The sequence below is a fragment of the Varroa jacobsoni genome, unplaced genomic scaffold, assembly GCF_002532875.2.
Source record: "Varroa jacobsoni isolate VJ856 unplaced genomic scaffold, vjacob_1.0 scaffold_1107, whole genome shotgun sequence".
Classification (NCBI taxonomy): Eukaryota; Metazoa; Arthropoda; class Arachnida; order Mesostigmata; family Varroidae; genus Varroa; species Varroa jacobsoni.
Genome location: NW_019214009.1, coordinates 238,750 through 251,509, shown reverse-complemented (window position 1 = coordinate 251,509; position 12,760 = coordinate 238,750). Strand labels below are relative to the sequence as shown.

The 12,760-nt window shown below is 43.3% G+C and overlaps 1 protein-coding gene across 1 annotated transcript in view; it reads right to left on the bottom strand.

Moving 5' to 3' along the window:
• Positions 1–12,760, bottom strand: part of LOC111266662 (uncharacterized) — a 135,428-nt gene that overhangs the window by 13,318 nt on the left and 109,350 nt on the right. Inside the window, exons 15-23 of the mRNA XM_086971000.1 lie at positions 10,818–11,030; positions 10,487–10,560; positions 2,490–6,428; positions 2,002–2,119; positions 1,706–1,837; positions 1,274–1,323; positions 945–1,039; positions 487–750; positions 112–221 (exon numbers count right to left, since the gene is read on the bottom strand). Of these exons, the coding sequence (XP_086827126.1) occupies positions 112–221; positions 487–750; positions 945–1,039; positions 1,274–1,323; positions 1,706–1,837; positions 2,002–2,119; positions 2,490–6,428; positions 10,487–10,560; positions 10,818–11,030 (4,995 nt within the window). The remainder of the gene's footprint in view (positions 1–111; positions 222–486; positions 751–944; positions 1,040–1,273; positions 1,324–1,705; positions 1,838–2,001; positions 2,120–2,489; positions 6,429–10,486; positions 10,561–10,817; positions 11,031–12,760) is intronic.

The window sequence follows — 12,760 nt, the reverse complement described above, 5'->3', positions numbered from 1 at the left end:
AGGCAAGGTTTTATAGAAACGTAAAATCGTTTAGTATACATATATTAATGAGAAAAAATGTTGGTTGCTGTATCGTCATTTTTTTAACTTCGATACTTCGATAACACGTACTCTGTCGTCGTCGGGTTGAACTCAAACGTGGGCGTGGGCCTTGCCTTTCGAAGGATGGTCTTTCGTTTCAACTTCGAGCTTTTTACTATAAATCTCGAGGGACGGCTTGCCTGTCGAATTCAGATCAATGCTACTGAGCCACGGAATTTATCTAATAAAGCAGATTCGTATATGCGCTAATTGATGGGTTTAAAAACTTGTACGCTACTTTTAGTAACTTATGGCATAGCTATTTATTGGCTTATTTATTTTTTAGCCTCAAATATGTTTATGCAAAGTCTTTAGAATCATCGGTACGCAAGAATCGCTTATATCTACGTGTATTATATGTTTCAATTATACAAAGGTGAGACAAAATAAGAGTCAAAGTAGAACCTGGATATTCGGGACCAGAACTTCTTTGGCGTCTTTCGGGGGATCGACATCATACGACAAAAGAGGCGGGAAGTGGTTCACGTTCAGGGTCTGTTGTTGATGTTCTTGTTGTTGGGGGGCAAGTGGAGGCTGATGGGGTAGCGGCGGCTCTGCTTGTGGCTGTGCTTGTTGCTGTGACGATGGGTCTTCAATGGCCGGAGGGTTGAACGACTGCTGGAAGCCTGCCAGCTGCTGGTGGAAATCGTTCTGGGGAGGTACGGGCACCTGTAGTGACAAATTATCATGAAAAGTATCTTAACTTAGCCAACATTTATGATTAGACAGTCCTATTGAAAAAAGGGTTAGAGTAGCGTCGACTAGCGCTTCCCATTGAACAGTCTTGATTTTTCGTATTTAGATAATATACTTTGAATCATATATCTAAATATGTTCTTTATGCATAGGAACAGAAAGCTCACCTGTGAGTGATAATCATAAGGATAGTCGCTATACGGGTACTGATTGTGGTAGGGTTGGAATGGTTGGTACTGTTGGAAGTCATATTGCGGTGGGTCTGAAACGCACAATTGGGTTCTACTTATTCACTGGCATGCCGTCGCCGCCATGCTTGCACGGTTTTCCGAGGTCGACACAGGCATACATGGTTGTAGAGGCAGTGTTTATAAAAAGTTCAAACATACATTTATTTATAACATGGAGGAACCAGCTGCCAACGGTCGCGATGGATGCCTATGCTAATACGACCAGATAATACCGAATCGATGGACGAAAAAGCAATCATACTCACTGAAATAGTTGTCGATTGATGACTGTAGAATTCGGCTTACATATTGGGCACTGTAATAGGACAGGCACAAAAAAGCAAGGTGGCACTCAACAAATGCGTAAGTGGACCAGTATTAAAACACGAAAGAAGCAATATTATTTTTGAATTAAGTATATGCGATTGGGAGCCAGTAGGAGATGATGATGCCACGACTGTATCTGTGCGGGCTGATCTTGGATCTAAATCGATTTGGTCGTAGGATCTCATCGAAGTTCCTTGGCATTATAGCTAGACTAGACTAATTCGAATGCTCGCAGTATACACTTGTTTGGGTGCCCTTAGCAGGTTGCTTATGGTTAGCTACATAATGGTTGTTAGTTGTAGGAGCAGCTTCGGTCAGTCTCGACACTGAAAGTCCGTTCCATAAGGAAAACCAATGAATGAGATACGCACTGGTTATAGTTGGTGAACTGTGGCAGGTAATAACTGGAGCTGGGTTCTAGCTGTCGCTGCTGGAACTGCAGGAGCTTTCGACCCACGTAGACGTCTTCCGGAGCTGGCTTATCCACTGCTGATCGGACTAACCTGTAGTTTCAACGGTAGCCAGTCAAGTGCTATTGCTTTAACAGTATTCGTTAATACAGCATAGCTTGCTGTCACACAGTAACATCAAAAAATGCTTCAAGCTTGATTCCTATTGTGTATGAATGTAAACCGAGCCTGCTCTATATCAAACGTAGGTTACGAACCTTTTTAAATGTGAGCTGGCTTCTTGCTGATAAATTTTACTTTGATCGCTTTTGAGAATAGTCGTCACAGATGGCAGGATCTCGGTCTCAGATGGACTCAGGACTTCATCCAAGGGCTCTGTAGATTTATGGACATTGTATCGTATAGAATGGGTTTGTAAATGAGAATTTTCTCAGGTTTTATTTTTCTCCAGCTAGCACAACTCTGTATAAGTAAAACTCATTCGTATTACCATTATATGCTCGGATGGAACCTTTCTTCCCAAGTTGAAATGCTATTTGCGATTGAGCCTTGAATCCTATTTTTGCTTAGAGTTTACTTTGCATCAGCTTTTCAGGAACGAAACATTCTAATTAAGCCTTTTCCCTCTATCCCGATAGCCTATTTGTTAGTAGGTTTGGAATGTTTGCCTTTTTTACTTTGTATCTATAAAATATATCAACATTGTGATGTAACACACAGATAAGTTCCCGTATCAAAACAACGCTTCGCGGTGATGCTGGTACCACGGTGTGCCCCTGTTCCCTAAATGTTAGAACTCCTGACGAAACTAGATGCTTCGCAGAAGCCCTTTCATTATTTGTTGTTGTTGTTGTTGTTGCTTTCATCGATTGTTTCGAAAGAAACGCTTTAATTCGGTGCATTCTGTACATACCGTCGTCATAGGCGTCATCCACCGCGTCTTTCCGTGGTGTAGTTTTGTATCGTTTTCTATAGTTCTGCCGTCGTTGTGAGATATTATAGCCGCCATCATTTGGCTGGTTTTTTCCGTGCTGGATAGGCAGGACCACACGGGTGACAACAGGCCGAGCCTGGCCAAGCTGGTCGGTCACCACGAGTGTGATATCCGTCGTGAACTGTGGTGCAACTGATTGCGAGGTAACCAGGGGCAATTGGCCGATTCCTACTAACGGAGCTGCTGTCGGTTGGATTGCGAACGTCGTAAAATGGGTGGTCTCCGTTATTTTTGTATCGGTCAACGTTTTGAGCACTTTACGCCCGCGGAGGTTCACCTGTACAATGGACGTGGTTGTTATTGTAGCCGGCGCAACGATCGTGCTTGTGAGATACCGCGGTCGTGGCTGCTGCTGGTTATAAAAGGCGTTCGCGAATAGGTTTGGACCAGGGTTTTGGCCGAGATTAGCAACAAATGGATTCGCTTGTAGAAACGGATTTGTCTGTTGGAATGGCGAGATGGTTTGGGCATAATTCCAGATCGATGCTGTTGGCTCCGGGAAGATTGTCCGGACGCTCGTGTGAAGCTGGGTTAGGGTAGATAGTTCGGTCACAGTATCGGTTCGAGTTCGATAACCTATCAGAATTGGAACGGTTCTAATCTGTTCGAAGACCGTGGTCGAGATGACGATGTCTGTAATAGTTGTGCTATCCTGGTTGATTTCCGTGTTGCGGTTTACTAAAGTCTTTGTTTTATGGCGCTCCACAAAACTAGGCTCACCGTCGATAACTGAAGTTGCTGTTATCGTTTCCTCAATGATACTATATTCTGTCGGCTTAACGACCGAAGTAGCCACAGCGGTAGTGGTGATGGTGGCAAAGCTCGTTCTGAAGCCGTGGTATATCGGAAGGGTCTTCGTGGTTGTTACAATACTCATCAGGGTAATGGATGCCCTTCTAATTGTCGATGTTGGCTGAGGACCTATAGGCAGACTGTTTCTATTAGTTTTAGGATTAAATTTGATTCCACGACGATACTGAGGCTGCTGTAATTGAGTCCTTCCCTGTCGCTGCGTTAATGCGGCCTGTTGTTGTTGTTGCTGCCTGCGGCCTTTCTGCCTAGCGCCCAGGCCCTTCCGTTGCTGTTGGCTCCGATTAATTTTGCGACGACTTGGGCCTCTCTGGCGGGCCCGAGTCTTCGGTTCGCCCTCGGCGGTTTGTTGTCTCAGATCATCTTTGTAATTACCATCGTCTTCCTGCCGCTGAAGACGCTTACGGTTGGTTCGCGTCCCTGTGCGGGTTCTAGACTTCTCTGCAGTCTCCGTCCTGCGAGAAGATTCAGCCGTTTGTACAGAATCGGTCTTTCGACGTCTCGCGAGCAGAGCAGGTCGAGTAGCTTTGATCGATCTGTTTGCCTCAGTGGGCCGCACATTCGACTTGGGGTCGGCTTCTGATTGGAGGCGATTTTTACGACTGTTGTAACTACCGGCTCGAGCCAATCGTTGGGGGCGTACAGGCTCAATATGTTGATCCTGATCCTCTTCACTGCGCCCATAATCGTAATCATAATCGTCGTCAGCAGAAGCAGCGACTTCTTCCGGTGGTGACGCTTCACTCTCGATGGGCTCAGGCAAAGAGGTCTGCCTTACCGGTTGCCGCCGCCGTTTCGGAAACACTGGCCTTGTCCTCCTTGCAGATTTCGGTAGTTCGAAACGACCCTCGACATCTTCCAAAGTAAGTGACTTCTCCAACTTATTTTTAATCTCCTGTGATAATTCATCGAAGAAAAGTTGATTTTCTATGTGATCGTTAGGTTCACTGATGTGGAATGTAACAATAGGCCTTTTCACCTTTTCCGTCTTTGATGCGCTAACGGCTTGCGACGTCTCTAGTAGAGAGCTTTGTGTTCTAGCAATATGCGCATAAAAGCCGTTGATAAATGTTCCGGTAACATCGTAAGTGAACATGTACAAGACTCCGCTAACATTCTTAACGATAGTAGACCTAGAAAGTAATCCTGTTTTAAGATCATCATCATCATCATCATCAGCGGAAGTGGCCGATGCCGTTATCGTTGTGCTCGACCCACTTGAACGTGTGGTTTCGCCAGCAGGCGATAAAATATTGGAAATTCCGTCAGATGAAAGTGAAGGCGTGCGCTGGTGAGCTTGAATAGACTCTACAATGCCTTGAGCTGTTGAACCTTGTAGAAACGAGCCGGTCTGAGCGGGTATCTCAGCACTTGTTTGATAACTTCGCACAGGGGTGGCAAATGGCACTGAAGGTTCTATAGACGGATCAATTGTAGCGGCCCCAGCATTCAGTAATGTCTGAGATGGGTCTATAACCATCTGTACGGCAGCAGGTGTGCTAGCCCAGGCTGAGTTAACAATCTGCGTGGATGGAGTTAATGACTTTGATGGATTCTGTTCGACAGTTACTGGGAAGGCTGCTGAAGACGTTTTGGCGATATGTGCATAGTATCCTTGAATATACGTACCGATCGTGTACACAGTTTGAACAGTAATCCAATTGTTGTGAGTGAACCGAGTAGTGGTAGACGTGATCAAACCCACTGCGGGACCGCTCGCAGATTGCAAAGACTGGGTCGAAGCCTTTGTCGTGAAAGCTGATGAGACTCTCGAATTAAGAGCGCTAGGTTGAGTGACCGCACCGCTCGATACTGTCGTGAAACCCACAGCACGAGCCGTAGTTTGCGTTATAGTTGATCTCTCAATTTTAGCATACTGAGCATAATGTCCACCGATGTAAGTTCCGTATACTGCCGAAAACAGGACAACAGTTCTCCCGCTCGCCATTTCTGTAGCCAACGCCTTCAAGGAAAGGAGACCTGTTGACAGGGTTGAGGGAGTTGACGTTGAAGTCGAGCTGGACGTTTCTTTTGACGAAGCCGCAGGCAACGAGATTTTACTGGATGTAAAAGTCATTTGGGTTGCTTTGGGTCGAACCGTTTCAGTCACCGTGGAAGCGACATGAGCGTAAAATCCATTGATGTAAGTACCGATAACATTGCGGCGCCACACTGTAGTTGTACCTGATGACACAACGGAGTCGACAATATCTGAACTAATTACACCAGTGGGATGTGTCAGAGATGGGATGGAAAGGAATGACATCAATAAGCTGGCTGACGTGGAACTGCCGGCTACGACGAGTGAAGCCGAGAAGGGTGAGTCGCTGAAAACCGCTGCAGCGTGGACAGAATCAGTGCTTGCTTCCCCAGCTGTAAAGTTCTGTTTAGATGACCCGTCTTCTGTTGGAGAACCAGTCGACACTAATAGACCAGTTTCGATGGAAATGCTCTTAGTAGGGGTAGAACTCTCGGGTGTGGACGTCTGCAGAACCGGTGCCGACGTCCCAGAGGCCGAAGTGCTAGGATAGACTGGCGCCGTAGTTGCGATCGTTCCTGTATTGAGAATGACCGTTGACGATAGAATGTTGGAGTATGTTTGTGCTATGTGTGCGTAGAATCCACGGATATAGGTAGCAGATATCGCCGTTGTAAAGCGTGTGGTCACATTTGCCGTGACACGATCCTGGGTAAAGGACGTAATCAGGCCGGTCTTTAACATCGAAATGACTACCACGGGCTCTGTTGAAGTTTGTTCGGCGTCTGACAGCAGTCTTCGCATTTGTGGTGCAATTTCTGCAAATACGACTACCTTAGAAAGCGAAGACTCCAATACACATTTTTTTTTCTTGTGGAAGAGCTGAAGTACCCGATTTCTTTCTGCTGTTGACTAATTGGTAGATGTGCTTGATGACAATACCTGTTCCCTTTTGTCAGGCCACTGGTCTAGCCGCAGGTCTCATCCGGTTACGTGCCCGTCAATCGTTCAACGTTTGGATTCGTCGAATAAACTAATACTGTTGTGTCATGATAACATGTTGTTTCTAATCAGACACACAAAAATCTAACAGAAAAAAACCAAAACGAAACATAAAAGTTGCAATCTACACCTGCGATGTCCATTTACTGTCCCAATATTACTTCGATCCTCCAATCTCACCTTAAAATTACCTACGTTTTTGTGTTTATATTTTGTGGGTGAAAGTCGAACTTGCCGATTGTGTTATAATACAACAGACAACCGTAAAAAGCTGATACATTCTCGTAGCACTTTAGAAAAGCAACTTCTTGTCGTTTATTCCATCCTTGCATATTATACATGGTAGGTACGAATAACTTCCGTCTGAATCAATGTCTGCGCAGACTACAAAACGAATTTGCTATTTATAGGATTCAGAAAATTTGAAATTCATTGTTTTTAGGGGGCTAACATCCGCTAAATCATTTCCTTGACTTGTTGTCAAGTCTTTAGTTTATGGAAAACGTCTTACAAAAATGTTGGCGCAAGAGCACGCGCAAAGGCTACGTGAGCTGCATATATTATTCTTTGCCGCAAAACACGGAAGACTTGAAAAAAACAACAATGTAATGGTGCTGGAAGAGGTCGCGCTGCTGCTGCTGCTGCTGCTGCTGCTGCTATATAGCATCGCTATAAAAATATTACCAGTCATCTCTGTAGGTTGGAGTTAGGTAGAGAATCGCTACCTAACGTTTATATTTTGTAGTTTCCCAAAACGCAAGACTAACTAAGCATTTTGATAAAAAAATGAAGATTTATTAACGTGACATTTTAACTGCATGATGTTACGTAGCTACTATTACTTAGACCACCGACAAATTGAAAATCCGCATTTTGAAAACTGGTCGTTTTTGGACAAAGCGAAACAAAAGACACGATTTTATATATACATATATATACATATATATAATATATATATATATATACACACGGTAAACAGCTGGACGTGCTAGAAGGAAAAGAAAAAGCATTTGCTAGCCGTGTCTCACGTATCTGTTTCAAATTGCACCGTAATAAAAAGACGAACGCCAATTGATAGGGAAAATACGTCCAAGTTAATCGGTTACTACCGTGTGAATCTCAAACGATATAGTTTTTACGTTCGGCAGATCGTAAACTTTCTTCTATCAGTCCCATCGAATCGAGTATGTGTGATCTAAAAATGATCGGGGTATGGCTCATTTGGAGACATGTATTTTGCAAACGTAAAAAAAGCAAAGCTATAGGAATGGATACGAAGAAATAGGATCAGTCACTTCTACTAGTGTTGTATATTTCTGTGAGAAGCTCTCTGTGTGTATAGCCAAAAACGGAATAATTTCTTTAAAGTGCTAAAAAATCTGTTCTTTACTAGAGACTATTCTATGGCGAAAGCTGCCACTGACCAGAATACGACAAACTTAGCGGTAGAAACACGCAGAAAATGTCTCGCAACGTTAACACGCAGTTATTCCGCCGTAATAACTCCATCTGTTTTTGCCAGGCCGGTCTAATGCTATATATTTTAGTTGAAAATCTTGTTTTCTTCTTGATGAATTTTCAATAGCTAGGCGAAACCAGAATGTCATTATTACTCGAATTAAAAAGTTTACATTGCACACGAGTCTAGTCATGATTGCCACTAATTACGGACGCCATCATAAAGGTAGCTGGTGGTGGAGGAAAGATTAGGACAGCGAGGACCAGGTTAGAGTACAGAACAGACACAACATTTTCCTTTGTAAAACGAAAATACAAAAAGCAACAACAACAACAACAACAACAACAACAGATAAAATGAAACGATTATTACTTCCAGGTGTTTACCAATTCATTAGAATAATCTGTGCGGGTTGCGGTGATCTGATGACACAGCGCGTATATTGAATGACAGTGACGATAATAGTTGTTGATTGTTGTGTGACGACAACAACAACTGCTCAACATATTTGTGTATATTGACAGATAAGATGAGTGACGGGACAACGGGACGGACCAGGAAAGACCAGTGACCTGTCTCGCAAATGACACTACGAACTACTGACAACCCTACACAAGAAAGAACTCTAAGTTGTCGCCATTTATTGACGACTAGACATTCGGCTTATCTTGAATACACCTTTTCCATTTTCTCGAGATAGTTATCGATCTATCTTGGATAGGAGCACACCTATATCATTTGTCGTAGGGGTGCGATAAGCACTCAACTGCGAGTAACGTTCCGTAGTCAGTTGGTTTGGCATGAGTCATTTGCTGGCACAGGAGTAAAAAAAATTACCCCAGCACATTAAAAATAAAACTGACGTTATTGCTTGTTAAAATTTGACCGACTTTGAAAGCACAGCACGGGAATACGTATAGGAAAGCTTAGCGAGACACGACTGCAAGATGCAGGAGACAACGACAACAACGAAGTACAGGGAAAAGACAATTAGGACATGAAAGGAAACATTTTTCATGGAAAAAAAGTTTTAGGTGAAGCGGAATATGGCAGGCACTTCAAATGTTCCGTTAGCACTATCAATAGTGTATAGATGCATTAGTAATCGTGTGTTACTGGTCGTTGTTTGTTCGTTTGCGCTACAACAAGAACCGTTAGTGGCGCACCACGTACATCTCATATGAGATCTTTTCATCACTAGGTGACGACTCACTTAAATAATAGTTAATGCCCCTAGGTTACTTGAAGCCCGCATAACTAAGGGCCACCAGGACTGATTCAATTTGCTAGCTACCAGGTGCCGACCAGTAACGTTCGAACAGATGAAAATAGTGCACAGTTAAAAAAAAAACACGAGTGACTGAAAAAATTCACAATTCATACCAAACAGTAGCGTTACATACACAAACGGGCGTACATTAGAAACACTAAAAAATAAACTTTTACGGTGAAGTTAGTAACTGTATACACTGAACACATATACAGGGTAGCAGCAGCAGCAGCCGCAGCCGCAGCAGCAGGAGTAGTAGTAGCGGCAGCAGCAGCGGCAGCAGCAGCAGCAGCAACCGCAGCAGCAGCAACAGCAGCCGCAGCAGCAGCAGCAGGAGTAATAGTAGCGGCAGCAGCAGCGGCAGCAGCAGCAGCGGCAGTAGAGCTATGACTGATATAAATAAACATGTCTATAAAATAGAGCGCATGCGATTGCTTAAGATCATATCGGTTATCATAACTGCTAATATGCTAGCAGATTCTTTCACGTAGTCAAACAACTTGTTAAACATATATAGAGTACCTGAGAGTATTTTCTTATTTGGATTAGCATCAAGCAGGATCAGCCTACAACAAGTGAGCAAATATGCGCCAGGAACGTCATGCAGATCAAGCAGTATTTTTATGTAAAGTGATTTTTGGACAAAAAAAAAGCTAAGAAAACGAAACGATATGGATAGGTTACGCTATTCTCAATATACTTGAAACAGAGAGGCGATATATATATTCGACGAAAATGTAACAGGTCAGTGTAAACTGCAGAAGTACAAATAGATTACTATTTAAATCACCAACAGATTTAGCCCAATGTTAAATTAAGCATAATATTTGGGGGGAAAAAAAGCCAGATTATTGGACGGACAGGAATCACAATACGTACCTATCTACTGATCTTGGCAACCCGACTGAATAACATACAGCGCTCAGATTACTTACTTTCTAACTTCAAGTTTCTTTCAAACAGTTCGTATAACGAAATAGTTAAAACACTACGAAATGAGAGCGTTTGTTCCATATCAGTAGCTCGTTCCAGATACTGTATCAGGATCTAACATGAGACGTTCTAGTGATGCCAATGGTTAATTGGAAACAGGCTTCAAGGTGTGAGAGACATACGTGCATTCTAGTCGCAGTTGTTTAGCTCGACATAAAAACTGTTACTCAATAATGCTACCGAGGACGATTACCTATTCCAGCTTATCAAAAAATTTCGACGATTTATCGACTTACCACTAGTTGCCTGGCGAACATAGCGAGTCCTCGTTGGGCGAACTCCGGCAAAAATGTCGCTGTACGTTTCATATCTAGAGGAAATAGAGACATTGGAGCCTATATTAGTGTTGCCCTTAGGACGAAATGCGACCTATCTAGCTATATTGCTGTCGTTTCAGCCTTGTCGCATTAGGGAACTAGCGCGCTTTCATTTGTGCAACAGCGGTAACCGATACAGACAGGGACTGTGAAATGTGTACGGCTAGCCAGATACCGTTGCGTGCCTGTCTGATACTGGGCTGTACGAGCTCCTACCTTTTGCTTCGCATCTTTTTTTGATTTAATTTACCTCGTCGACACTGAAGGATGTCCGTGCTTATCGAGCACTGTAGTGAAGTGTGTGTGGGTCGTATAATATGTTTTGAGGCCATAATCGGGCAGGCAGACGGTGCAAGGCCTATGGATATGATCTTGATGGTCTTCACGTACTCCGCTGTGGACGGAATGAACATCATGAGTCACTGGCTGACTCGCTTCAGCTACGGCATGGGCCAGAACCGTTCTGTAAAATTAAGGGAGATATATATATATACAATGTGTATATTGAATATCACGTGTGTATTACACAACCGAGTACGAATACAGGGTGACTTGCTGAGTCTGGCTGACACACACGTGAGGCCGCTGAATATTTACTCAGTTAAGCGATTATATGGTCCATTTCAGATGGCTAAAATTCACACCTTTACGGAAAGACGATAGGACATTTGTCGATTTCCGTCTTGCTATACCTCCTGTTGCAAACAGGCGACAAGGTTATAGGATTTCTGCTAAGATGAAACAATATAATACCTATTAGGTCACGAAGCAAAATAGGCAAACGGCCTTGAGACTGCGGCGTCAACCTATGATAGTAAAATTTTGATTTTCAAGAATTTCCACTGGACACGATTGATGGAAATTGTTCATTTATTTTTCAAAAATTCTGTGTACCGTTATGTAAATTGGCTGTTTAATATATTCGTCATTTCTGGCAATGGCATAAGTGTACCAATCAAAATTAACGCTAGCTCCTATACAGTATTATTATCGAGACCAGGAGCGACCTACACACGTTGAGGTCGATTCTTCAAGGTATGTTTATGTGATTTCCCCAATTTAAAACTGAAGACAACGGCGTTTAGTAATGTGTTTCGAAAGTCTTATATCATCCATCATTTTTTTTATTTTTGAAAATATCATAATTTCTAGGGATATTTGACACAAACACTCGGTCTCAAGTGAGAATCGTCGTAGGCGTTCGCTGTTTACGTCTTGAAAATTACGAGTGTAACTTAACGTTAATAAAACAAAGGCAAAGCGATCAACGAAAACGTAAAAATCGACATTTGATATTATCGGACATACGTTGTTACGGGCGCAAGTCTGACAACAAAAACAACAACAACAAAATGCGAACATGAGAGCTGTATCGTCTTGTACATTTGAGAGACCTTAACTCTTGTCTCTGACCTGTTCGTATCGTTAATTGCCAAAGATACAGACTCTGTCTTTAAAGAAAACCAGCTTATTAACATTGGCATATATTTTCATCGGTTTTATGCCCCACTAATGACCATTTGGAAAAGCATGGACAAAGATCTTGGGCAAAATCTGACCCTCCTCGACACGCAGATGAACGTCGATGTTTGTCGATCACCGTCGCCCAGTGCGTACTATAGCTAAAACAACTTCCGGCTTTTTACAGGGAGGCCTCCCATCGAACATCGGGATTCTATTACAGTTCAGAGCAACCATTGCCAAATGCTCTGACAACCTTTCTGTCAGCTGATCAACAATTTCGGTGAATGCACAAAGATACAATTCAGATTCATGTAAAAGGTGACGAACAAAATCTTCTGGCGACACTGTCAGTTCTACTAGGGCATTTATCGCTCCTTGGCGTAAGCATGTCACTTCTTGTCCGGCCAACTTCGGAGCTTTCTGAAGTGGACGAGCTGAGCAGCACATAGGGCTATTGCCGAAGAAATTCTAACCTAAAGTCACCACATACCCTGCACCTAGAATCAACGGTATCATCTCAAAGGGGCGTTGTCCGTTCAGCGCTCATTTGCGAAAGGGACGAACAACCAAGGACTAACTAGCGGCTTTGTGCCGACGACTCTATATACGACACGGTTAGAAGAACAACAACAATTATAGGAACAGCCCTGACAGCGGGAATAAACTGGCAATTGACTGGTGCCGAATCCGTGTGCCGGCGGGCTCTTCTTCATGATGATCGGCTGGGAT